At 61.7% G+C, this 22,279-nt stretch overlaps 9 protein-coding genes across 10 annotated transcripts; 5 read left to right on the plus strand and 4 right to left on the minus strand.

Moving 5' to 3' along the window:
- Positions 1 to 99: 99 nt before the first annotated feature.
- Positions 100 to 1,152, minus strand: sdc (Salicylate decarboxylase; the record flags this gene model as incomplete). The annotated part of the gene is made up of 1 exon (XM_062775337.1): positions 100 to 1,152. One exon carries the CDS (start codon positions 1,150 to 1,152, stop codon positions 100 to 102), a length of 1,053 nt encoding a protein of 350 aa, XP_062631321.1.
- Positions 1,153 to 1,687: 535 nt separating this feature from the next.
- Positions 1,688 to 3,254, plus strand: OpS4_2 (FAD-dependent monooxygenase OpS4; the record flags this gene model as incomplete). The annotated part of the gene is made up of 7 exons (XM_062775338.1): positions 1,688 to 1,762; positions 1,806 to 1,868; positions 1,904 to 1,977; positions 2,013 to 2,147; positions 2,183 to 2,380; positions 2,418 to 2,648; positions 2,688 to 3,254. The coding sequence occupies exons 1-7, from the start codon at positions 1,717 to 1,719 to the stop codon at positions 3,252 to 3,254; spliced, it is 1,314 nt and encodes a 437-aa protein (XP_062631322.1). The 5' UTR covers positions 1,688 to 1,716.
- A 16-nt stretch (positions 3,255 to 3,270) lies between these two features.
- SPAC1F7.11c_11 (putative transcriptional regulatory protein) lies at positions 3,271 to 6,309 on the minus strand. 2 transcript variants are annotated; one of them, XM_062775339.1, is made up of 13 exons: positions 5,822 to 6,309; positions 5,631 to 5,712; positions 5,154 to 5,595; positions 4,937 to 5,119; positions 4,777 to 4,900; positions 4,570 to 4,743; positions 4,430 to 4,533; positions 4,291 to 4,394; positions 4,167 to 4,254; positions 3,911 to 4,132; positions 3,792 to 3,874; positions 3,585 to 3,756; positions 3,271 to 3,533 (listed from the first exon to the last, which is right to left on the minus strand). In XM_062775339.1, exons 1-13 carry the CDS (start codon positions 5,904 to 5,906, stop codon positions 3,291 to 3,293), a joined length of 2,106 nt encoding a protein of 701 aa, XP_062631323.1. In that variant the 5' UTR covers positions 5,907 to 6,309; the 3' UTR covers positions 3,271 to 3,290. The 2 variants fall into 2 exon arrangements, with proteins under 2 accessions (XP_062631323.1, XP_062631324.1); XM_062775340.1 differs by having other exon boundaries at positions 4,167 to 4,394; positions 4,430 to 4,743.
- Positions 6,310 to 6,468: 159 nt separating this feature from the next.
- On the minus strand, positions 6,469 to 7,901 carry Macf1 (Microtubule-actin cross-linking factor 1; the record flags this gene model as incomplete). Its single annotated transcript, XM_062775341.1, has 3 exons — positions 6,469 to 7,045; positions 7,102 to 7,501; positions 7,549 to 7,901. 3 exons carry the CDS (start codon positions 7,899 to 7,901, stop codon positions 6,527 to 6,529), a joined length of 1,272 nt encoding a protein of 423 aa, XP_062631325.1. The 3' UTR covers positions 6,469 to 6,526.
- A 1,485-nt stretch (positions 7,902 to 9,386) lies between these two features.
- On the plus strand, positions 9,387 to 10,816 carry LOC62_06G008801 (uncharacterized protein; the record flags this gene model as incomplete). Its single annotated transcript, XM_062775342.1, has 2 exons — positions 9,387 to 10,247; positions 10,337 to 10,816. 2 exons carry the CDS (start codon positions 9,387 to 9,389, stop codon positions 10,814 to 10,816), a joined length of 1,341 nt encoding a protein of 446 aa, XP_062631326.1.
- A 1,876-nt stretch (positions 10,817 to 12,692) lies between these two features.
- Positions 12,693 to 14,885, plus strand: LOC62_06G008802 (uncharacterized protein; the record flags this gene model as incomplete). The annotated part of the gene is made up of 1 exon (XM_062775343.1): positions 12,693 to 14,885. One exon carries the CDS (start codon positions 12,693 to 12,695, stop codon positions 14,883 to 14,885), a length of 2,193 nt encoding a protein of 730 aa, XP_062631327.1.
- A 1,133-nt stretch (positions 14,886 to 16,018) lies between these two features.
- LOC62_06G008803 (uncharacterized protein) lies at positions 16,019 to 18,211 on the plus strand (the record flags this gene model as incomplete). Its single annotated transcript, XM_062775344.1, has 1 exon — positions 16,019 to 18,211. One exon carries the CDS (start codon positions 16,019 to 16,021, stop codon positions 18,209 to 18,211), a length of 2,193 nt encoding a protein of 730 aa, XP_062631328.1.
- Positions 18,212 to 18,305: 94 nt separating this feature from the next.
- Positions 18,306 to 20,183, minus strand: FUS8 (Cytochrome P450 monooxygenase FUS8). The gene is made up of 3 exons (XM_062775345.1): positions 19,941 to 20,183; positions 19,057 to 19,902; positions 18,306 to 19,010 (listed from the first exon to the last, which is right to left on the minus strand). Exons 1-3 carry the CDS (start codon positions 20,061 to 20,063, stop codon positions 18,366 to 18,368), a joined length of 1,614 nt encoding a protein of 537 aa, XP_062631329.1. The 5' UTR covers positions 20,064 to 20,183; the 3' UTR covers positions 18,306 to 18,365.
- Positions 20,184 to 20,412: 229 nt separating this feature from the next.
- Positions 20,413 to 22,240, plus strand: HCBT2 (Anthranilate N-benzoyltransferase protein 2). The gene is made up of 2 exons (XM_062775346.1): positions 20,413 to 20,767; positions 20,816 to 22,240. The coding sequence occupies exons 1-2, from the start codon at positions 20,597 to 20,599 to the stop codon at positions 22,187 to 22,189; spliced, it is 1,545 nt and encodes a 514-aa protein (XP_062631330.1). The 5' UTR covers positions 20,413 to 20,596; the 3' UTR covers positions 22,190 to 22,240.
- Positions 22,241 to 22,279: the final 39 nt, after the last annotated feature.

Genomic DNA, 22,279 nt, shown 5'->3' on the forward strand with positions numbered 1-22,279 from the left:
CGAAACGGGTATGCAGTATCAGCGATTGCTCGCGGCTTCCTCAAGCAAGTGCCTCTGCGCGATTCAACTGCTGCATACACTTCTGCTATGTACTACAAATCACGCCTCCGAGTCGTAAAACTTGCCGAGCTTGAACAGACGCTTGGCATTGTCACGGCCAATGTCGATGTAGGCCTTCTCCCCGCCCACGGCCTTGACAATGGCGTCCTTGTCGCCGTCGTACCAGTCGCAGCCCTCGTCGATCTTCTCGTACGGCGAGTCGACGGAGAAAAGGATGCGCTCGGCGCCGACGTGCTGGGCGCAGAATCCGAGGGTCGCGGTACTAAAGTTGCCGCTAGTAGTGAGCCAGATGTTGTTCTGGAAGTAGTACAGCAGTTGCTGCTTGGCGAACACGTCGCCGCGCGACTCGGCAAGCGGACGAGAGCAGTGGTTGAACCAGTGGTTGATGCGCCAGAAGTCGCCTGGGATGTGCTCGCCCAGGTGACCAAGGATGACCTTGAGCTTTGGGAAGCGGTCGAACACGCCGTTGACGATCATGCCGAGGACGTGGAGAGACACGCCGTTGGCAAACGACACGGGCGGGCCGATGAGGTACTTGCGGCCCTCATACTGCTGCTTCAGGTACGATCCGACCGGCGGCTCGGGGTGCAGGTAGAACGGAACGTCGAGCTCGACGCACGTCGCCCAGAAGACGTCCCACTCGGGCTGGTCGTAGAAGATGTACGTCTCGCCGTCGGAGCCGGCGTGCTGCGCGTCGTTGACCAGCGCGCCGAGGAAGCCGTACTCCTTGACGCAGCGGCGGAGCTCGGCCGACGCCTGGTGCGGGTCGTGCATGCTCAGCGCGGCAAACGCGCCCATGCGATCCTTGTGGGGGGCGATCTGGCCTGCGATAAAGTCGTTGACCTCGGCGGCGTACGACTCGCACTCCTTGCGGTCGGTGTAGCCCTGTGGGCCAGGCGAGTAGACCGAGTAGATTGTGTAGCCGATGCCGTGCTTGTTGCTCAAGTCGAGGCGGTTGCCGCACGGGTTCAGGATCTCTTCAAAGTAGCGCTCGCGGTTGGCGGGAGCGATGTACAGCTCGGCCTTTTCCTTGGTCTGAGCTGCGAGGCGGGGGAGCTCAAAGGCTTCTTCGAGGGAGACTTTGCCGCGCATGTTGAGGTGTGGGTGTTTGCTGAGAGGGCTGGAGGATGTTCTGAGAAAGGACTTGCCCAACTTGTCGACTTGTCGTTGGAGGCTCCTCCATGACCTATATACCGCGCGTCTGGTGACACGGCTTGACACCGCGCCCGAGCTGACCGGTGTTGCTGATACCACTGGGGCGTCGTCGTCGTGGCCACGTCCGGCGCAACTATCGCTGCGCGCGCAGTGCCGACGACCTCCAGGGCCACACGCCAAGAAACCGGAGCCACGGGAACGCCGTGGCCTCTCCGCGGATCGGGTCGTATCTCTCTTGGGGAATGTGGGGACCCCCATGCATACCGCGGGGCTCAACTGCGCCGGACAGTACCGCGGCCTATGCATCGAGGTCCGATGGGGGTGTGATATCCCGAAACCGCTGCAGCCGCGGCATTGCCGCGTATCGGGGAATGACTTGCCCTTGTGGCGGCTTGGGAGAGCTCGGCCGGTGTTGGTGTGGCCGACTCTGGGATACGAACGTCATGTGAGAGATAAATATCACTGGCGAGGAGTCGTGATGGCCAGCACATACCAGACACAATGACGAACAACATCCCTAGCCAGTGGAAGCAGCTCGACGTAGCAGGTGAGCTGTCGCCACAGCCACATGAGAGCTGGCTGACGTTCAGTTATCGGCGGCGGCCTCGGTGGCATGGCGACGGCAGTGGCCCTCCGCCGAGCCGGTCACAAGGGTGAGAGTAAGGCCCTTTGCCCATCTGACGCACAGTGTCAATCTACGAGCGTCGCGACTTCAAGGTCGAGGTCGGCGCATCGATTTCATGCGCGGCCAACGGTGGCAAGGTGGGCACCCCCAGCGAGGCGACCCTAACCCGCAGTGGCTACGCGAGTGGAATGTCGACATCCCGCGCGGCAGGCCCGTCGAGCTGATGAAGCTCGTCATGCGCGATTGGGACACGGGCAAGATTCTGAACCAGTACGACCTTGACCACTACGAGCAGGACTGGGGTATTGTGAGTGGAGGGGACTCGGCGCGGCTCACGCCCAGCCTTACTACATGTTCCACCGCGTGGACATGCACGAGATGCTACTGGAGGCCGCGACGTCGCCTGAGGGCGAAGGCATCCCTGCCACTGTTGTCGTGGACCATATCTGCACGTCGGTCGACTACGACAAGGGCGAGGTGACGTTTGCAAACGGCAACGTGATCCGCGCGGACATGATCATCGGCGCTGACGGCATCCGAGTGAGTCTACAGATCGAGATCGGCACTGACGCCCAAGTCTGTCGTCCGCCGCGAGATTGGCGTCATCCCTCAGATGAAGTCGGCCAACCAGACATGCTACCGCGTCAATGTGCGCCGGTCCGACATTGACAAGTTCAACCTCATGCACGACGCCGTCGACCCGGCCATCCAGTTCTGGGGCGGTTACCCCAAGGGCGAGCTGAGCCGGTATTACAAGATTGTCATGAGTCCGTGTTCTGGCGGCGACATTGTCTCGTTCTACTGCTTCGTGAGTCACACGCCCCGACGCCCCCCGCTGAGACCCCAGATGCCCACCGAAATGACAAACCACACGCAAGAGGGCTTCGTGTTCGCAGAGGTGCCCGTTTCAGACGTCATGGCCGGGGACTACTCTCGCCTGGACACCATGTGCCAGGACCTTATCAAGCACTCGGTCGACCGCATGCCATGGCGCCTGTACGTCCACCAGCCGTACCCGACGTGGCACAAGGGCAAGGTGTGCATTGTAGGCGACGCCGCCCATCCCATGATGCCACACCAGTCCCAAGGTGCGTGCACCGCCATCGAGGACGCGGCGGCCCTCGGCCTAATCTTCTCCAAGGACTACGACTTCACCCACAACGTCGAGGCCGGCCTCAAGTTTTACGAGCACATCCGCAAGCCCCGCGCGACCCGCGTCCAGGCCGCGAGTGCTCGCGCCACAGAGAATCTCAACGAGCGTATCGGCTTTACTAGCCTCACGGCGCCCGAGGCCGCCCTCGCTGCCAAGGACGGCAAGCTCACGGTCAATGAGATGAACGAGTATGATATGAAGGCGCACGTGGCCAAGGAGGCCAAGTCGTACGGCCACCTCTTTGCAGTTGAGGAGCACTAGCGTGCGTGTAGTAGTAGCATGATGAATGAGTGTTGCCTATCCCAAGTTTCTGTCCAGCATCTCTGGCCACGTCGTGTCTGTCTGAGTCCAGAGGGAGTCAAACCAGTCGAGGTGGAGCCCTGGCCATTCTCCTACCGTCAGATCCAACGGGTCCGCAACGACAGCCGAGGTGGTGTCGGGCAGAGGGAGGGGGGCGGTGGTCGTTGGATTTGACTGCGGCGGCTGGGTGTCGGCGGGGGTAGGAGCGGCCAAATCGCTCGCTCCGAACGGAGCGGTTTTCTGTGTTGTCAGCATGGCCGCGTAACATCGACATGCCAAAATGTTCTTGACAATCTGCTTGAGATGCGCCTGCCTCGGCGAGCCGGCATCCACGGCTCCGCTGCCCCGGCGACGCTTTGCCGGTCGCTCGGGTTGTCCCGCGCGGAACTCGTCCTCCTTCTCGAGCAGTCGCTCGAGCACAAAGACGCTGTTTCGGGCGGCAGGTCGTGTCGAGCTCTTGTCTCTGGATCATTAGCAATGCCTTGGCGCAGTACCCACCGTAGCGTCTCAATAATGCGCCGGACCATCTGCCGCTTCTCCTGCGTGGGCTCAAACATGAGGTCGATGCACACGGGGACAGCCTGGGTGGGTCAGACGAAGCCAGGAGCGATACCCACCGCTGAGAAGGCGTAGAAGAGCACGATCCAAAAGTTGAGCAAGTTTGGCGCCCGTCTCGTGGCGAGGTCGAGCAGGCGGAGTACCGTCTGCGCGGCCTCTACGCAACGTTCCCTCGAGCGGGTGTACCGCTCGTCACTGTAGCCTCGGATGAAGAAGTAGCGATGGAGTCGAACTAGTCGTGTGTTGGCCGTGATGCTCAGGAATATAGAGTCGGTGACGAGCTGGAGTTAGCAGGGCTGCAGCGTTGGCACTCACCGCAGGGCTGGCGTCGATTGGCAAGTGCATGGTGTTCTGAAAGTGCGGCGGCAGGCTCCGCGCCAGGTCGATGATGGAGTCGTCCATGCTGCGGGTAAGAAGAGGCCTCAATGCGGTAACCCACGCAAGGATGAAGGAGTATGACGGCGTCTTGTGTATCGTCATGTGATCTGTGATCTCGCGGTAGAGCGTGACAAACTTGCACTTGAAGATGTGCATGTTGATGGGCTGTGGGGTGAGCGGCGGACGCGGCGAGTGCTTACGGTGCACACGGATAGGGGGTGTGGGATGGCGGTGGGGTCTTCGAGCTGCGTATCGTCCAGGTTGGCCGGCAGCGCGGTCATGTTCTGTGACGGGTGAACGCTGTCTGGGACGTCAGCAGATACCCGTGCCACGCGCTTACACGACGAGCCGTGGGCAATGGCATGTGCCCAGTCGAGGGACACAAAGCACCACCACACTCGGCGACCGATCTCGCGCTTCAACCGCGAGCCCCACAGCGCTGTCCAGACCTTGCCGGGTTCCTCAGCCTCGAGGCGGTTCAGTCCTAAGTTCTGGGCGATCTTGATTGCCGAGCCTGGGGTCAGATGTGAACGGGGATTGCACGCACCGCACAAGGCCCAGGTCGCATCCGCTCCGTCCTCCATCCCATACCCATAAATCGTCATGAGTGAGATGGCCTGTAACGACTCGAATGTCTGGCGGTGCAGGAACCTCGAGCACATCATGATACCCTGGCGTCAGTGTCTGAGCCCCACACGCTCACTCACCTCGGCCAAGTGGTACAGCTGCTCGGCGAGCGCCATAGAGTTGGTGCCAAACGATTCACTGCTTGTGGACAAGCCGAGACAGAGCACCATGGTGTAGGTGGCCACAAAGTCTGGCGACACGTCCTTGGTCGATCCGTTCCACAGCTGACGACACTCGCTCATGAACGTGGGGTAGTGGAGGCACTGGGTGTGAGTGACAACCAGGACTCCCACTTACCCTCTGGAACCACTCGACCTTGCTAAAGTATTCTTGGACGAGCCGGGCGCTGATCTGCTGATCCGGGAGGAGGGCGATCGCCTGCGCAAGGTAATCGGTGCCGGTTGGAATGACGAACGCAAGGGGGTGATCCCCGCCGATGTGGTTTGTCGCTTCATCGCCTGCAGTTGGGAACAGTGCTGGAGTTGCGCCATCGGGAGTCTGGCGGTTACGCATCGTGTTGACGCGGTGGCTCATCTGAAAGTCTTCGAGCGCAAAGACCATCTCGTCGTCGCCCATGTGCCGTCGCGAGGTCACTGGCGATGCCTCGTCTGGCAGTGGCGTCTCTTCGTTGCTCCCACCCCTCGCCTGATTCACGACAGTCTCCAAGGCCTTGACCTTATCGCGGAGAACCTGGACATGTCGCGCGAGCGCCTTGAAGTCGCTAACGGAAACGTACGCACTGGGGGTAAGCAGGTGTCTGCGGCCAGGTCCTACTCTGTCTGCTCTGCCGTTTCTTCCAAGTTGGCAACTGCTGGCGTGCAGTTCTTGCCGTCGCGTCGAAGACTACAGGGGCCGCCTGGGGGTCGTCAGGAAATGCACGCGCGAAGGCGGATGAACAGCTCAACTCACATGGTATCATCCGGTCGCCTGCGTCATCAGCGCGCGCGTTGTTGCTTTTCACCTACACTTGATCTTGCGCTTCTTGCACGGCATACAGTTGCGCAACTGCCGCGGGGCCATGAGGCCGGCCCCGAGAAGCTCAGAGTCCATGGCGCCGGGGGTGGGGAGATGGGCAAGTGGGCAACAAGTCGAGTGCGATGTGATGAATCGCACGAGCTATAGTCCACGACCCAGGCATTGGGGTCCCGTAATAGCCGACGGAATGCGGCGTCGAGGTCAGGCCCCTTGGTCTTGTGGCCGACTAGGGCGACGAGCGGAATGTTGATCTCGAGTGTCTCGAGTTGCCTGTGGGTCGCTCGCTCGACAATTGACGCGGTGAAACAAGACTGACGCAAGTCCACGGGAAGCTGCAGTCGAGGTCGAGGGGCAAGCAGCGGGCTGACGTAGGGACGTAGGGACGATGTTGATGCGGAGGTTGCCGATGAGTTTATCCGGCACACATGCCAAACACTTCGTTAACAAGAGAGTGAGACACGCGTCAGTGTGAGACCCGTTTCGACTGTTGTGCACTGTGTACTTTTAGTTCCTCGGCAGTGCACTGGTATGGGCTCCCGGTTAGGGTGAGCTCACTGCCAAGCGAGTCCCAGCGCCGCAGCGCCGTGCCGGGCACTCCCGGCGCCGCATAATCAGTTGACGCCACGCCACGCGATCCTGACATGCAACGTGATTCATCACAACGGCTCCAGGCCTCGGGGTGCACTGGCACCAATCTACAGAGAACGCCTCCTGCGACGGGTCTTGCAGACCTTGGAGGTGGTGCTGGAGCTGGCAGCGCCAGTGGGGGATGCCGTGGGGCTGGCGGTCGTGGTGGTGGTGCTCGACGAAGGCGTGGTCGACGCAGAGGACGAGCCGGTCGAGGAGGGGAGCGACGCGGTGGTACTGGGCGACGACGCGGAGGAGGCGGTTGTGGTGGACGACGACGCAGCGGAGGAGCTCGACGACGAAGCGGAGCTGGACGAGGCAGCCGACGAGCTCGATGAGGCAGCCGAAGAGCTGGACGAGGCGGCAGAGCTCGACGACGAAGCGGAGCTCGAGGAGGAGGAGCTGGACGACGGCGTGCTCGAGCTCGACGAAGCAGTGGTCGTAGTCGAGGACGTCGTCGTCGTGGTCGACGACACGGACGTGCTGACGCCGACAGCGCCGGGAACGTTCAGGCCGTTGGCGATGGACGAGTGCGTCTTGCAGTTCCACGTAGCAGGAACCGAGGCGGCACGGGCAGGAGTAACGGTCTAAACAGTCAGTTTCATCGTCGCAAACTGACCCCCGTCCTCGCGTCGACACTTACCTGGCCGACAGTCCAGTAGTGCAGCTCGCCGTTGTCCCAGTACGAGCCAGTGTAGCGCTGGCGGAAGGTCGAGTAGCTGCCATCACCCTGGGGGTAGACTCCGGGCGGGTACGCGGCGTCACCATCGCACTCGGTGAACGAGTTGTCCGAGTAGTCGCCAGGCATGACCCACTGGCAGCCCATGAGGTCGAGCTCGTGGGCGCACATCTCGCCGGCGGACCACTGGCCCTCGTTGGTGCAGATACGGAGACAGAACTCGTTGTAGCTCATAAAGCTCATCCACTCCTCGTACGAAGTGTCGCCGCCGTTGGCAGTCGACGTGACGTTGCCGCCGATGGGGTTGCCGACGGCATCGGCACCGTGGGGGTCGAGCTCGCCGCCCTCGTCGCCGTGCTTGATGCTGCATGGTCAGTGATTGTACGCCTGGGTACGCCTGGGTAGACCCACTTGAGCTTGGTAAAGTCACCCCAGCCCTGGATCTGCCAGTACATTGGCGTCTTGACGAGGTGGGCCGCCGTGATGGTGCCGTCGGGGATCACACGGGCATTGTTGCGCGCCTTGGTGCACCAGGCGACGACCTCGGCCTCAGTGTTGCCAATCTCCGAGTTGGGCTCGGGCGGGGCAAAGAGACAAAAGTCGTCGACGGCGTTGAGGCTGAGCAGCCTCGCGTCCGAGTTTTGGTTGATGGGAGTGCCGAGGATGGCTGCCGGAGGGTTGGTGGGTCCCATTGGGCCGGTGGGGTACACCTGGGCAGCGGCCTGCCTGGCGAGGATAGCAAAGAGGACAGCCTGGGCGATCATGGTGCGGGGTGGTGGTGAGGATCGGTTTGGTTAGTCGAGCCTCTTAAGAACGACGACGAGGTCGACGATGCCGACGGCTCCTCGTGTTGGTACTGCTTCGGGAGGCACGGCAGGCAGGCCAAGGCAGTGAGCACCTCGGGTCCACCATGGTCACCACTCGTTGGGAACTGGTAGTGCCTACACAAACATCGTTCCTCTCAAACACTACCCCGAAACTGTAACTGCTGTCATCAACGATCAGTTCTCGACGGCATCGGGGTCTTGTGCAAGGCCCATCCCCCCCTCGACAGGGCTAATTGAGGCTAGAAAACGGGGTTGCGGGCAGGGGTGACCCATCTGACGAGGTTTGAAGCAAGGGACTAGTGCTAGAGCCGTCCCGTGGAAAGAGACATGATCAGGGAGGCACACGTTCGGCCCGAGCGACGTCGACGCGTCGAAACGCGTGCAGGCCTGGGTGGTTGCCGAGGGAGGCAGGAGGGGATGTTCCTGACGTCACTAAACAGCCGGCTTGTTTGTGTCAAGCAGGGCTGTCAGCTCGAATGGGGTTTGCCAAGACAATCCTCGTGCTCCAGCATGCTGCGTGACAGTGCCTTTAGCTGCCGAGGCTCGGTCTCGACCCTGCTGAGGATCTCGGATGGACGTGCGCTGCGGGGTCAGTGTATGTATGGCGCGTCTCCTTCTGGAGCAGAGCGACGACCCTCCGGCGGCTCGACGACGCCGGCGGTATGGGCCTGTCCCGTCCACTGACCTGTCACGACGACGCGTCGTCAATGAGCCTGTATGGCGGAGAGGAGCGCGGGTGCCTCTATAGCCCACGACACGTCGCGGAAGTGTATATGCGCGTCGACCCTCAACGCGTGTTCTTCGAGCGACGACGGTCGGCGGGTTGGCTGAGTGATCGTCGCCGAGACAGCAAGAGTCCTGCTCGTTCAGCCGACTGGGCCGGTCTCTGTCTCACGCAGACTCTGTTCCGACGTCGCAAACAAATCCAGGATGCCAACAGCAACGTGCTCAGATGTGTATTGGTGTGCCTTAGACCACAACAACAGCCCTGAACACACCCAGACCGACAATGTTCCGCCGGAGGCAGTTGGCATCCCCCATGACGGGACCGACCTCTGCCAAGCCAGGCGACCAGGTGACTCTGGGAATCCAGCAGTGCTGAAACCCACATTGACTTGGGCATATGTGTGTTTGGGTTTGCATCACCAGTGGTCTGGTGATCGCATCGCAGTACGAGGGCAGTTCTAACCCACCCAAACTTGTCGAGGCGATGCCTCTCGAGCCATCGCAACCACCCAGAGTGCCCGGCTTGACGTCTTGACGTCACGACGGCCACACAAATGCCCGTTCCGCTCCTCTTGCAACATTGCCATCGTGCTGCAACTTCTACATCCATGACGTGCGACGCTAAGTGGGCTCGACTTAAGTCGAGGCCATGTGAGTGTAGCGACACGCCCTCCTCGACCCAACTTATCCCTCACAATGGGCTGCACGTCGTCGACACCGCTCAAGGATGCGCCGAGCGCACACCAGGTTGCCCAGCCGGCAATGGCTCAGCCAGCGACAGCTCAACGAGCTGCATCTCACCAGGCTACAGGCCCCCAGCCCACAACAGGCGTATCCAACACCACGTTGCCAGACGACATCAAAGATGCCATCAAACGCGCCGACGCCGAGAAGAGCGCCTTCATGGCGGCCATGGTGAACGCTCTGCCCGATATCCTGCACGAGCCCTCGATGTGGTGCCTCAGTCTCGACATTGCCCTCGTCATCATCTACCTCGTCGACGATGGTGTCGCAGGCCCGGAGGTGCTCGTCGTCTTCCAGCGAAAGAACGGCTCGTTTGCCACGTCTGAAGCGCTGGCCAGTCTGCAGCCGGCCGGGTCGGAAGCCTACCTCGTCAACAAGGTCAAGGGCGAGTGGACCAAGCTCTGCGAGTCGAACGGCGCCCTCGGCACCAACCGCCCAGCACGCCTGATTCTCTCGTACCGGCCCAATTTTGCAGGGCCCGGCGCGCTCCCCCAGAACCTCACGGCGACCTTTGCGATGCCACCGGCACACATCGGCATGCCCGCGGTCACTGGTGCGGCAGGGATGGCCGAGTGGCTCCGCACCCTGCAGACAAGCGGCCTCGAAGCCGCGAGCAACTATCGGCGCAAGTTCAGCAACGGGCCTGGTCCGGGCGAGGTCACGACCGTGCTCACCGTGCCCTTCCGTCTCAACGCCCCCGCTCCGGGCCAAGAGCACCTCGCGTCCAGTTCGGTGGTCACTCGCGCCGCGCCAGTCCTGTCATTCCAACGGGCGTTGATCGCCATGCTCCCCAGCTTTGCACGCTCCATCTGGGTGCGGTGGAAGGAACATGTGCCCGACGCGACGGCCGTATTGTTTTACGGCTTCTGGTTGAACGACAATGAGCTCTGAACGACAATGAGCTCTCGGCGTCACTGGCTCCCGGCGACGGCCGCAACGTTCCCGACGACGACAAGGTCGATATTACCGACCTGCTCGGCCCCTTTGTGGCCCTGTTCCGAGGCAAATGCGGCGTCGACGACCCCATCCGCGTCGTGTTCAAGTACGCACCAAAGACAGCGCAGGCTGCAGAGCGCGTGGAGGTGGACTTGGCGTGGATGCCGAGGGAGACCCGCGACCCCAGCAAGGAGGATACCATGGCTAGGTGGGTCACCCTCCTGGAGACGAACAACGAGGAGGCCGCGAGATGGGGCATCCACTCGACAGACACGACCGATTCGGACATCGGCGACATTAGCCTCGTCGGGGACCCGGCGACGCTTGACGTGTTGGCTTGCAAGTGGTCACCGGCGTTCAAGGCTTGGGTCGCGGGGTCAGATCAGGCCTTTCCGACAACCACGGCGACAGCGGCCACGTACGTCAAGGTGGGGGCACAGGCGTAAGGGTGTGCATGTAGACTGCGATCGACGTCGAGACGGGGGCTGGGGTGTTGGTTGGGCGCGCGTGGCTTTGGCTGTCAGTGGGGCAGAGTCGAACCTGGCTGGGCAGATTAGATTGACACAACTGACGTCCTCGGCTGACGTCGGCGTGCCTCACTCCACCGAGGGGCCACCCCCCTTCATCCTAGCTCAACGCACGGATGTGCATGGCCACAGTCGTTTCAACATGCACGCGACCCGTTGACTCGCCGCAGCAGGTGACTCACAATGCCGAGTTGCCCTCGCCCCGGCCTCCCCCCGCTGACGCAACCGCCCCACCATGTCTCGGTGACATCGAGGAGCCACACGGAGACCCTCCGAGCCAGCTCGCCAGCACTCGCCATCGTGGGAGACCAGTCATGGGCACCGCGTCGCGTTGTGTGCGTGCTCACGACCACCCCACTCGCCACCACCTCTCGATCACCCGAAAAAGTTTTCGGAGTGGGCCCGCGACCGACATGCTGATCAACCTTGTAGCGAGTTGGACACACGCGGTTACACAGAGTTATGGTTTGTGCTGGCCCGGGCTCTGGCCTGTTCCTGCAGGCTGGTGGGCGGATGGGGGCTTGGACCAGCCCACGGCTGCGTCGGCGCGAGCCCGCAGACCAGGCGATGCAGGCTGATGTTATGGTAGCCCCGCCGGCAGAGACGGACATTTGGGCAACACAAATCGCTCAAGCGCACGGCAGGTGCCTCGTTCAGGACAGTCGCTTGCATGGACCCGATGGTGTTTCTGCTCGCCACTTGCCCCACAGAGGACGTACGTTGAGTTGTGAATATACCCAGGGGACTGGAGACTGTGCAGGATCAATTCGCGGGCTCAGGGCCGGTCTGCACAAGAAACAACCTCACCAGCCAGAGCGCTACTATAGCCATTGGGCGACACTCTCTGTACTCGAGCGCGCTAGGATGCATGCAGAACAGTCTTGGAACGCGGTACTCACTCCTGTGTGCATGTGGGATGCCAAGTCAACCTATAGCATGCGGTCTAGTGCGGCAGGACCTTTGGCCGCCAGTCCTAACTAGTGCTCGCCCCCGCGTCATCCACCCCCGGTGACTGCCAAGCGCTCGCTTATTTCCAGTCACCACCACGTGCCTTGCAGCTCTCGGAAGCGCGGAGGGGTGCCTTGCTCCGCCTCGTGAATTGAAGGTCAGACAGACGTAGACGCAGACGGGGACGCTGTGGACGCAGCGGGACGGCTGTGGAGGCGGTGGCGGCTGCGAGGTCGACGTTTCTGGCGTATTTTGCCAGTGCCCCTAGCGCGGCGGACACCCACTCGCACTGGTTTCCGCTTTCTGCGGTGTACATAGCATCCTTGAGTCTGTACACCGCTCGGTGCAGCACCACCGCAATGCGATGTGGTCGTGCTGCCCCTCGCGACTCGATTGCACTGGAGCTCCCCACGAAGATCAAGTGCAATCGAAGGCAAACGTGCGCCGAGTAGCGCCGCAGCAGCGTCTTTCGCCACGTTGTTCTGAGCGTGTGCGCAGATACGCTCAGCGCATAAGCATCAAGGACGCCCAAACCTAGCCCTGTCGTTGGGGCAGCAGCCCAGGGCCCCTGTCGAGGGTGCTGGGCCTCCATTCTCACGCTGCAAGGCGAGTGGGACGGGCAAGGTGTCTATTTTCTGCCATTTGTTAGGGACACGACTGGCCCTCATCCTGAGTTGGTTATCTACGATACCTCTTCCAGCTGTGAACACGGCTGACTGTGGCACTCGCAGAGGACCTTGATGGTCAAAACAAAGGTCAAAAGCGTTTCGAAGTCGTTCATGCTGCTGCTGCCGCCCCTCAATCGACCACAAAGCGACTGCAGCTCGACGGGGCTTGCTCACCCACCATGCCCAACGCATGCTACGCTTGCCGCCTCCGCAAGGTCAAGTGCGTGCCGCTGGGAGACCGCTGTGCGTTCTGCACCTCTATCGACATTCCCTGCACAACGTCGCCTCGACAGCGGCAACGGGCCAAGGGGGGTAGAAAGGCGGCGGCGGGTGGTGGTGCGTCGGGCACCGTTACACCACCGTATGGTACGGGCACGACGTCGCCTCCCCATCCGCATCGTGGCAGCAGCAGCAGCAGCGAAAGCTCATCATCCTTCACGATGGTACCCACAGCTCCACCTCGCTCAAACGCCGAACCCCATAATTTCTCAACCATCTTCACCCAGCCATCACCTAGTTCACGTCTCTTGGGCGTACCCGGTCTCTCACGCGCCGCACTCGACAGCTGCATCCAGACGTTCTTCGCGACACTGGGCGAGGTCTTCCGCCTGTCCCAGCCCGAGAGCCAGTTCCTCCGCCGCGTGCAGGTGCACCTGTGCTGCGACTCTGGCCTGGATATCCCACCCGAGCTCGCCGACGTAGCCAACGACCCCGCCAGCCAGCTCCTCATCCTCGCTGTTGCCTGCAGAGGTGCGCCCTTCAGCCCATACTCGTTCCTATCCGACGCCCTCAACGGCCAATGCAACGCGGTGCTCAACGAGCCCGACAGCCTCACCAGCAGCCCGCTTGATGCCATCGAGGCCATCTTGCTCTTGTCCGAGCAGTTTGTCCGGCCTCGCCATGCTGATGCCGGTCAGACCTCGTCGCCGACACTGCTCGACCCGCTGGGCAAGGGCACGGTTGTCGACCTCATGTTCTACCACCGGCTCCACATTCCCCCACCACCAGGAGTGCCCGACGCCGAGCGCCGTCTTGTGCTCTTCTGGACAGTGTTCGTCCACGACGCAATCCGGTCGGCAAGCGCGCACACGTGCCACCGGATCGCAGACGAGGACATTGGATGGCCGATGGGCCCCGCGTCGGACAACATGCCATACATGGCACTGGCCCTCATCACGCGCCAGATCTGCGCAAGGCTGCTCAGCCCACAGGCCAAGGCCAATCCCCTCACCGACAAGCCCATTCGCGACGCTCTCAGCACGCTTGACGAGTTTAAAGCCAAAATGAAGGTCAGCCTCGCGACGTTGACGGCGGCGTGTCAAGCGAAGACGACTCCCGACGCAAGTGTGCCAGTCCACGCCAGTCGACCACTCCGCCCCGTCGAGCAGCTCTTCCTACTCAGCATGCGGAACTGGCTCTACCTCGTCATTCTGGTCGCTGTGCAGAACCAAGTGGAGCGACACCCCGGGCAGATATCCCCTTCGGTCATCGCTAGCGTAGAGGCGGCCGCCATGGCGGCGTGCGAGGACATGTCGCAACTGGCCCAGCTCTCAACGGCGCACCAGCTGCACATTCACGCCCCAAAGAGCATCCGCAACCACATGGCTGCGTTTATTCTCTTCCTTATCCGGACGTTTACTGCCATCGAGACACCGACTGTCCAGCAGTCGTCCCACTACTTTGCGCTCGCAGAGACGCTCAACCGGGGCGTGCGCACCGCGTCGCTGTTTGAGGACTCTGCCCCGCTTGCCGACACGCTCCGAATGGCATTGTATCATGCCAGCAGCATCGACATTCAGGACGCAGCGAGGGTTGGCGAGCGGGGTCTTGATGGTCTGCACGACCTTCACACCGCGACGCACCCGGTGATGTCAGGTGCCATGTCTGGTCGGACATCAAAAGCGTCTTCGCCAATTGCATACTCGACTTTGCCCGATCAGCAGCGACCTGCTGCCGACACATCTCGCCCCTCTACATCGACCTCACGCCCATCCACGGCTCCGTCATATGGGCCGCCGCAATTTTCGCCCGAACTCTCAATCACTCCCATCACTCGGCCCAAAGCCGCCAGTGTGCCCCCAGTCGACATGCCACATTCACTCTCATCCACTACCCAGGCGCATCACGCCGTAACAATCTCACCCACCGCTTTTTCTCCACCCCGGCCGTCCTCATCGTCATCGCCAGGCTCCACTCCGTCGCTCCCCAGCCCCCAATACTGGCCCCCTACCGCCGTCGGAGCGGTGGGAGCGGTCGGACCATACCCTTCACCCGACACCCGCCTCTCCGCCAAAGTCCCACTCGACTGGTCGACGCTCATGAGCACGTTGGAGGAGTGCGGGTTTGAGCTGGCCATTGGGCCCGTGTTTTAAGTGCATCGAGCACTAGGCCCGTGTTTTAAGTGCATAGCACACTGTTTACTTCGTTGTCGTCTGTCTTGTGCCTTGAACCAGCACGCGTCATGTATTACATTCAGGTTCGAATATAAGCTCTCGGAGTGGGGCAAGAGGACGTCGCCGAAAATGCTATGCGCTGGCTAACTCAATTAACGACGTCAGAGGTGGCTCATGGACGGGATTCCCACAATCCCTCGGTCTCCACTCAAGAGCAGCTCGCTCCTCCTTCTCCGTATCGCTACCCCCTCCCCAAGCATCTGTGACGCAACACGGCGTAATCAAGACCCCCCTCGCAGTCCAGCGGGCCGAACATTTGTGCCGGTAGTGTCCCGAAAAATGGCTCCGAGTCGTCGAGTAATTAAGGTGCCCTCCCCTCACAGGATTCCATTTGCCGGCGACTCACCCTTGACACGGCCATTTGGTCTGTTATCGTTTATAGCAGGTGGAGCGACGCAGGGATGTCTCACCCTCAAACAAGGCCTTCATCAAGGCGCGTGCAGCTTGCACGTGTCGAATCGGCGAGGGTTGACGGGGAGTGCTCGCTATTATCAGGCTAGGATGTCACTGGAATAGCCAGAGATACTACCCATGATATGGCGGACGCCTACCGTGTGGGTACAACGTGGTGCAGCTACATAGGTGTACCACTCGGCAACCCCCCCGACGTCATGACCTATCGCCTGTCGCCTGCCGCCTTAATCACCGTTATTGACGCACTCTGCACTCCGCTCCGACTCCGACCGCTCGGCCTTTGACCCGTCGACCGTTATTGACGCTTAAAGTTTAGCGCACGCAGCAAACGGTGCCTCGGACCTCGCACACTGCAATGCCTTGACGCGCATAGGCCGCTGGGCCAAACACGATGCCAGTAGAGTGGTGTGGATGCAGTGGTTGGTCAATGTCGGCGCGCACCTCCAACACAGCATGCTCGACAGTGCTATACTCGTCGAGAGATGCTCACTAGCATCACGATACCCTTCAGTGCATTCAACTCAAACCTCGACCCACTCCCCAGCCACCTTTCAGCCTCGCGCAGTTTCACATGAGGCCAGTCCGAGAAAGCGCCGGGACCCGCCGCGACGACACCGTCGACATCATCATCATCACCAATGAGCCAAGCGTCCATGACCATGTCGCCCGCTCGGCCGCCGCCCAAGAAGCGTAAGACTGCCTCGTCTTCCTCGGCAGCCAAGAATGAGTTGATACCCCGGCCGCCGGGAGTCCACAAGCGTGGAAAGCGCATCGTCACTCTTCTTCAGCAACATCAGCAATCACAGTTGGCACAATCGTCCTCGGCTATGTCAACGGCAGACAATGGGGAGCGTAGCCACGATCAGTCTGGATCCGGGCAGCAGCTCGCAAGCGTGCACGGGGGGATTCCAGCAGCGTCACCCGAGGATGCCGCTGCTGGCGATCGTCGCGTCCCCTGCGACATCACGCCCAACCGCGCTTGGCTGCTGCGAGTACCTGGCCTCACCAGACACGCCCTCGACGACTGCATCAACACCTTCTTCACGTCCATCGGCCAGACATACCACCTCTCCCAACCCCGCGACTACTTTCTCCGCCGCGTCCGCGTCATGCTCTACGACGTAGGTGGGCTCGACATTCCCCATGACTTGGCGGATGTCCCGGCCTCATCCGAACTCCTGGCCCTGGCAGTGGCGTGCCTCGGATCGCCCCTGTCCTCGCACCCTCAGCTCGCACAGTCTATCCACAACCGATGCGTCGAGCTGGCCGCCGACTCTGACCACCTCGCACACGGCGGGCTGGACGCCGTCGAGGCCATGAACCTGTTGGCTGAGCGCTTTGTGCGGCCACGCCACGCCCTGGTGCAAAGCAGGCAGTCGATAGTCCTGCCAGCGCGGACCCCTGCTGGCCTTGGGGAAGCACAGAACGCAAAGCTGCACCCGCTCCAGCTTGACCCCCTTGGCAAAGGGTTCGCTATCGACCTCGCCCTCTACCACAAACTCAACGTGCCGCCGATAAGCCGCAACGACGCCGACACCGGCTATCAACGCCGCGAGGCACTGTTCTGGACATTGTGGAAGTTTGACGCCCTTCGGTCAGCCTCGGCGAGTGTAGCCTGTCGCCTATCCGACGTCAACATTGGCTGGCCGCTCCCCTCGGACGCTGCGCAAGATCCCCACATGAACATTGCGCGCGTCGCTCGCCAAATCTGCACCACCCTTCTCAGCGTGCGAGCCAAGGTGCAGGGCTTGACCGTTGCGCACGTCCACGAGGCCATAGCCGCCCTCGACGAGCTGCCCGGCCGGTGCATCAACATTGATCCGAGCAGCCTGGCCCGGGAGGCGATAGAGGTGGCGTCGAGCGAGCGCAAGCGGCGCGACTCTCTCGACCGCCGCGACACGCCGCAGCACTCGGCGTTCTTGCTCTCCAGCCACAACTGGCTCTACCTGGTCTGCTGGATCGCAGTCAAGGAGAATGCCGCCAAGCATTCGGACTTTCCGGCTGAGACCATGGCCATGGTCGACGTGGCGACGATGCAAGCGACACGGCGCATGGCCGCGCTCGCCCAGACGATTACAAAGCACGACCTGATGCAGAGGGCGCCCCGTGCAGTCCGCGATCACATGGCGGCATTTGTGCTGCTGTTGGTACGCCGGCTCACCGAAAACGCCGCCACGAGTGCTGGGGTCGCAGCGCAGTACTTTGCCCTCGCTGAGACGCTTGCCAGTGCTGTGCGGAGCGCATCGTCGTACCCCGACTCGAGCATGCTCGCGAATGTGCTGTGTGACGCAGTGTACCGCGCGAGCTCGGCCGTGGCATTGGTGGAGACCTCGGGCGAGCGGCGGCTGCGGCAGTGTGAGACTCCTGTGCAGCCCAGCGATACAGCGCCGCCGCAACCCCTGCTCAACAGCTTCCCGGTGCTCCCGCCGTCTTCGGGCGAGGATGTGGCTACTCGGGAGAGTGTGCCCACTCAGGACGCCACACCGGCCCACCTTGCCGCTGTCATGGATCCTCAGATCTCGCCACTGACACTGCCATCGATGGGAGGGTACTTTTCGGCCTTTTCACTGCCTGCATGGGACACGACGACGCCGTTCGGCATGCCCACGAGTGGGGGAGACGCTCCCCAACCAACCCTGGCTCCCAGCCTCTCGGAGCCCCCCAGAACCGCGCCCCTCGAGTCCAGCTCCACCGTCTCGACCACGGAGCCAAACGAGTTTGACTTTGGGCTGTCGCCGACTGAGCCGTTCCTCCTGGATCAAGAGTTACTGGACCTGCTGTCTGGATGCGGCATAGAGATCCCGTTCTTTGGAGGCGCCGGGAGCGTGTAATAGAAAGATAGATGTTAGACAGTGCGAGAGTCTGGATGCAAGGACAGTCAGTGTAGTCGTGCGTAATCACACTTGGATACAGGTGCATATTGTATCACAGTCTATGTAGCTACGTCGGACAAGCCCCCCCTCACACCACCCAGCCTCGTGCTCCCTACTCCACGCGCTCAGTCAGCTTGACACTAAACTTTGCACTCTTCAACTGGAGGGTGACAAACTGGCGAAGGTCAACCTCCTGCCCCGGCAGCGCCTCCATGTTGTAACGGCTGAGGAGGTTCCAAATGACCATCTTCATCTCGTACCAAGCCATGCGCATGCCGATGCAATTGCGCAGGCCGATCGAGAACGGCATGAAGGCGGCACGGTCCGCGGCAGTCGTCGTGCTGCCCCCGAGCTCCTCTGCGCTCGGCGCGTCGGGGTGCGACGCGGGCAAAAAGCGCTCGGGCCAGAACCGCTCCGGCTGGGGAAAGTTGATGGGGTCGTAGTGCATCGCCCGCAGGCTGACGCTGACGGCGGAGCGAGGGGGGATGATGTGCGTCTGGGCGGGAAAGCCGTCGCGCGCGGGGACCGAGATGGCGCATGCATCCTTGAGGGTTCGACGGCCAAACTCGGCGGTCACGGGGTACATGCGCATGCCTTCCTCGATACACGCGTCGAGGAACGGCGTGTCGGCGAGTTCGTCAAAGGTCGTGACCGGGGTGTCGAGGGATGAGACGGGGATGGTTTTGTACAGCTTGCGCAGGGACTCTGGAGCTCGGAGGAGCGCAATGAGGATGTAGGTGATGGTGTTGGATGTGGTCTGGGGGGTTAGTGGGTGACGCTTCCCTGCGGCCCATTCCACTCACCTCTCCACCCGCAATCAACAGCTCGACACACTGGTCAAGGACTTGCTGCTGGGTCAACTGCCCATTCTGGCCCTTGACAACCTCGTTCGACGCATCGACAAGAAACTGGAGGATGTCGCGTCGGCCAGTCTCGCCGCTGTCGAAGCGCTCCTGCACCAGCGGCTTCATGAGCTTGTACACGCGCAGGTCGCGCGACATGTACCGGTCAAGGGGGCGACAGAAGAAGCGGATGCTGCCGTCGTGCATGTACTTGGCCAGCATGGAGCAGATCTCGCGATAGGGGTTGCTCTTGTCGCCCGAGGTCACCAGGCCGAAGCCGCCGTCCCTCCCAAACGCCGTCTCGCCCAGAATGTCCATGGTGAGGTCAGCGAGGTCGCCGTAGAGGTCGACGACGATCGACTTGGTGCCCGAAAAAGGGGGAGCGGCATCGATTCGCCCAGCGTACGTCGTAAAGTACTGCTCCACCTTGCCGAGAAGGAACGGCTCGAGGTTCTTCAAGTAGTCGACGCCAAAGGCCGGCATCAAGAGCTTGCGGCGCTGGCGGTGGTAGTCCTTGTAAACGCTGGTGAACAGGCCGGCGGATTTCGGGTCCCGCGAGAGATAGGCATACCACGGGGCCTTGGCGAGGTTCTCCTTGACCAGCACCTGGCGCGCGACCACCGCGTCAGAGATGTAGACCGTGTTGGCTCCGAGCCTGAACACTGGTCCATAGCGCCTGTGCCATTTCTCCATGTTGTACATTTGTGTGCCCCTCAGGTAGGTCACGATGATGGGAAGGACCGTGAAGTGGGGGAAGAGGGGGCCGGGGATCTTGGATGTCTTGGACAGGAAGATGCTCTTGACCACCTGGGGTTCAGCTTCGCGGTGAGTGTAGCTCGGCTCACCTGGACCACATAGTACACCGCGGCGGCGATCACCACCCAGGTGAGCTTGGAAGGGTATGGCGGGCTGGCCAGTGGGGTCCAGCCCGCAGTCTCGGACATGATGTCGGTCACGTTGAGGCCCATGGTGATGGTCGAAGCGTTGTGCACGACGCCGTGCGATGTTCGGCTACCTTATATGATGTTGCGCCGACAATAATAGCATCGGGGTGTGTCTGCACCACGTGCATGTGAGGTCCTCGGCCCGAGGATGTTGGTCGCATGGTCGCGAGTCGCCAATGATGTTGAGTTGATTGCTACGAGACATTCTCGGCGTGATGGGCGGGGTGGCTGTCGGCATGTCCGAGTTACACAGTGTCAAGGACTCCTGTGGCCGCAGCAATCCAGGTGAACAGGTGCGTCGGCATCTCGATCCCGGCGACTTGCTTTCTCGGCAGCCTCCATCCTCGAAGGCCGCCCTGAACCTTGCTGCCGAAAACAACTCATGGCCTCGACCCAACTCTATCCACCGCTTGCCATCACATCGAACTCACCCCGCAGACCATGGCATCGAGGCCCCCAGCAATCCCAGGCCAGGGCCGTCGGCATGCCCATAAACGCGGCCAGCATTCGCGGCGTTTCGGGTCCCTCACCCATCTCAAACCATCTCCACAGTCACTATGACCCAGCTCCAGTTCCAGCCCGTCGGCGGTCCCAGCCCCGACGACCTCGAGATCGTCGGTGTCGACTCGTATGTCGTGCGTGCGCCGGCCGACGCACCCAAGCACGAGCTCGCCGGCCGGTCGATCCCGGTGGATGGTCAGAGTTTGGCCATGAGCGACCTCTACATGGTAAGGGCGAGCGGCAAGGCACGCTCAATGCGAGCTAACTCTCTCCAGTCCACCTGCATCTTCTTCTCGTCAGAGGCAGACCCTTCGCTCAAAGGCCGCACCCTCGCAGACGTCAAGGCTGCGCTCGACCAGGGCCTCGAGCGCCTCGTCGCCCAGTTCCCCGCCGCGTCGTCCAACTTTGGCAAGGGCGAGGACGACATCTGGCACATCAACTACACCGACCACGGCATCCCCGTCCAGCTCGCCACTTCGCCACGCGCTCTGGGTCGGGGGTACATTGGCGCCGGCGGCCGCGTCGACCACAATGTGTGCGCGCGCAACTTTTACGTCGCCGACCACGCCCATCCTGGCCTCATCATCAAGGTGACGAGGTTTGCGTGCGGTTCGGTCGCCATCGGCACCAGCACCCACCACTGGATCGTCGACTTTGCCGGTTACTATGACATGATGGCGCTGCTCGCCAAGGCCATGTCCCAGCCGCACGAGGACCTGCCCTACCGCAACCATACCCGCGACATTGTCAAGCTCGTAGCCAACGTGCCGTCCGAGCCGTTCCCCGCCGACGAATGGTACATCGAGAACGGCGCCGGGGTGTGGGATAAGCGTGACTTCAAGCTTGCCCCGAGCAACGTCACCAACCGCATGGTCTACATTTCGCGCGACAAGCTCGAGCAGCTCAAGTTTGACACTGTCCGGAGTGCCCATACCCTGCCTGTGGACGAGCGGCCCAGCAAGTTTAGCTGGATCTCTACCAACGATGCTATCGCTGCCCTGCTCTGGAGCTCGGTCACTGCCGCCCGTAGGATCAGCGACGCCGAGGGTGATTCGCGCATCGTGCTCACCGTCGACGGCCGTCGCTACGTTCCTGGCGCCGACTCGTACGTCGGCAACGTCCACACTATGCACACCACGGCCGTGCCGCTCAGCGTGCTCAACTCCCAGAGCGTTTCGGGCGTGCTCAAAGTCGCCCACCGCCTCCGCGACGACCTCAACCAGCTGTCGGATGGCAAGATGGCCGCCATCATCCGCCTCCAGGGCGAGGACCTCCGCAAGCGGTTCATGCCAAACTACAAACCCTTCTTTGGCCACGACGTCTTGATTAGCAACCTGACAAAGTATGACTGGACTGGTCTCACGTTTGGCGCTCTTGGTTCGCCCGTCTACACGACGATTGTGTCCACCGCGCCGATTCAGGCGGGGTCGCTGGTTATCGAAGGGTCGGATGGCACCGTGTTCATCCAGAGTGCTCCGCAGGGGTTCAGCCCGGAGGGTAGCGGTGAGCGGAACTGTGAGGCTGCCAGCAAGGGTGCCGACTGGGGCGCCAAGCCTGGCGTGATTGCTCTCATCGGACTCCGCTCGTGCGATGTCGAGGCGTTTGAGAGTCTGCCGCTGGTGAAGCGGTATGCTGTTGTGCTGCCGTAGGTAGTCGTGGTACATGTCTGAAGTTTCGTGAATGCATACAATGGATGTGGATGTGGAGCGACGTGGGGCATGCTATTGGCGTAGTTGCAT

The sequence above is a fragment of the Vanrija pseudolonga genome, chromosome 6, assembly GCF_020906515.1.
Source record: "Vanrija pseudolonga chromosome 6, complete sequence".
Lineage (NCBI taxonomy): Eukaryota > Fungi > Basidiomycota > Tremellomycetes > Trichosporonales > Trichosporonaceae > Vanrija > Vanrija pseudolonga.

Coding starts and splice junctions, on each gene's coding strand:
- SPAC1F7.11c_11 (XM_062775340.1), bottom strand. CDS start 5,906: ATGGACTCTGAGCTTCTCGGGGCCGGCCTCATGGCCCCGCGGCAGTTG. Junction 5,596..5,630: donor GAAACGGCAGAGCAGACAGA/GTAGGACCTGGC, acceptor GCTTACCCCCAG/TGCGTACGTTTCCGTTAGCG. Junction 4,901..4,936: donor AGCTGTACCACTTGGCCGAG/GTGAGTGAGCGT, acceptor CACTGACGCCAG/GGTATCATGATGTGCTCGAG.
- FUS8 (XM_062775345.1), bottom strand. CDS start 20,063: ATGGGCCTCAACGTGACCGACATCATGTCCGAGACTGCGGGCTGGACC. Junction 19,903..19,940: donor CGGTGTACTATGTGGTCCAG/GTGAGCCGAGCT, acceptor GCTGAACCCCAG/GTGGTCAAGAGCATCTTCCT. Junction 19,011..19,056: donor TGTTGATTGCGGGTGGAGAG/GTGAGTGGAATG, acceptor CTAACCCCCCAG/ACCACATCCAACACCATCAC.
- HCBT2 (XM_062775346.1), top strand. CDS start 20,597: ATGACCCAGCTCCAGTTCCAGCCCGTCGGCGGTCCCAGCCCCGACGAC. Junction 20,768..20,815: donor CCATGAGCGACCTCTACATG/GTAAGGGCGAGC, acceptor AACTCTCTCCAG/TCCACCTGCATCTTCTTCTC.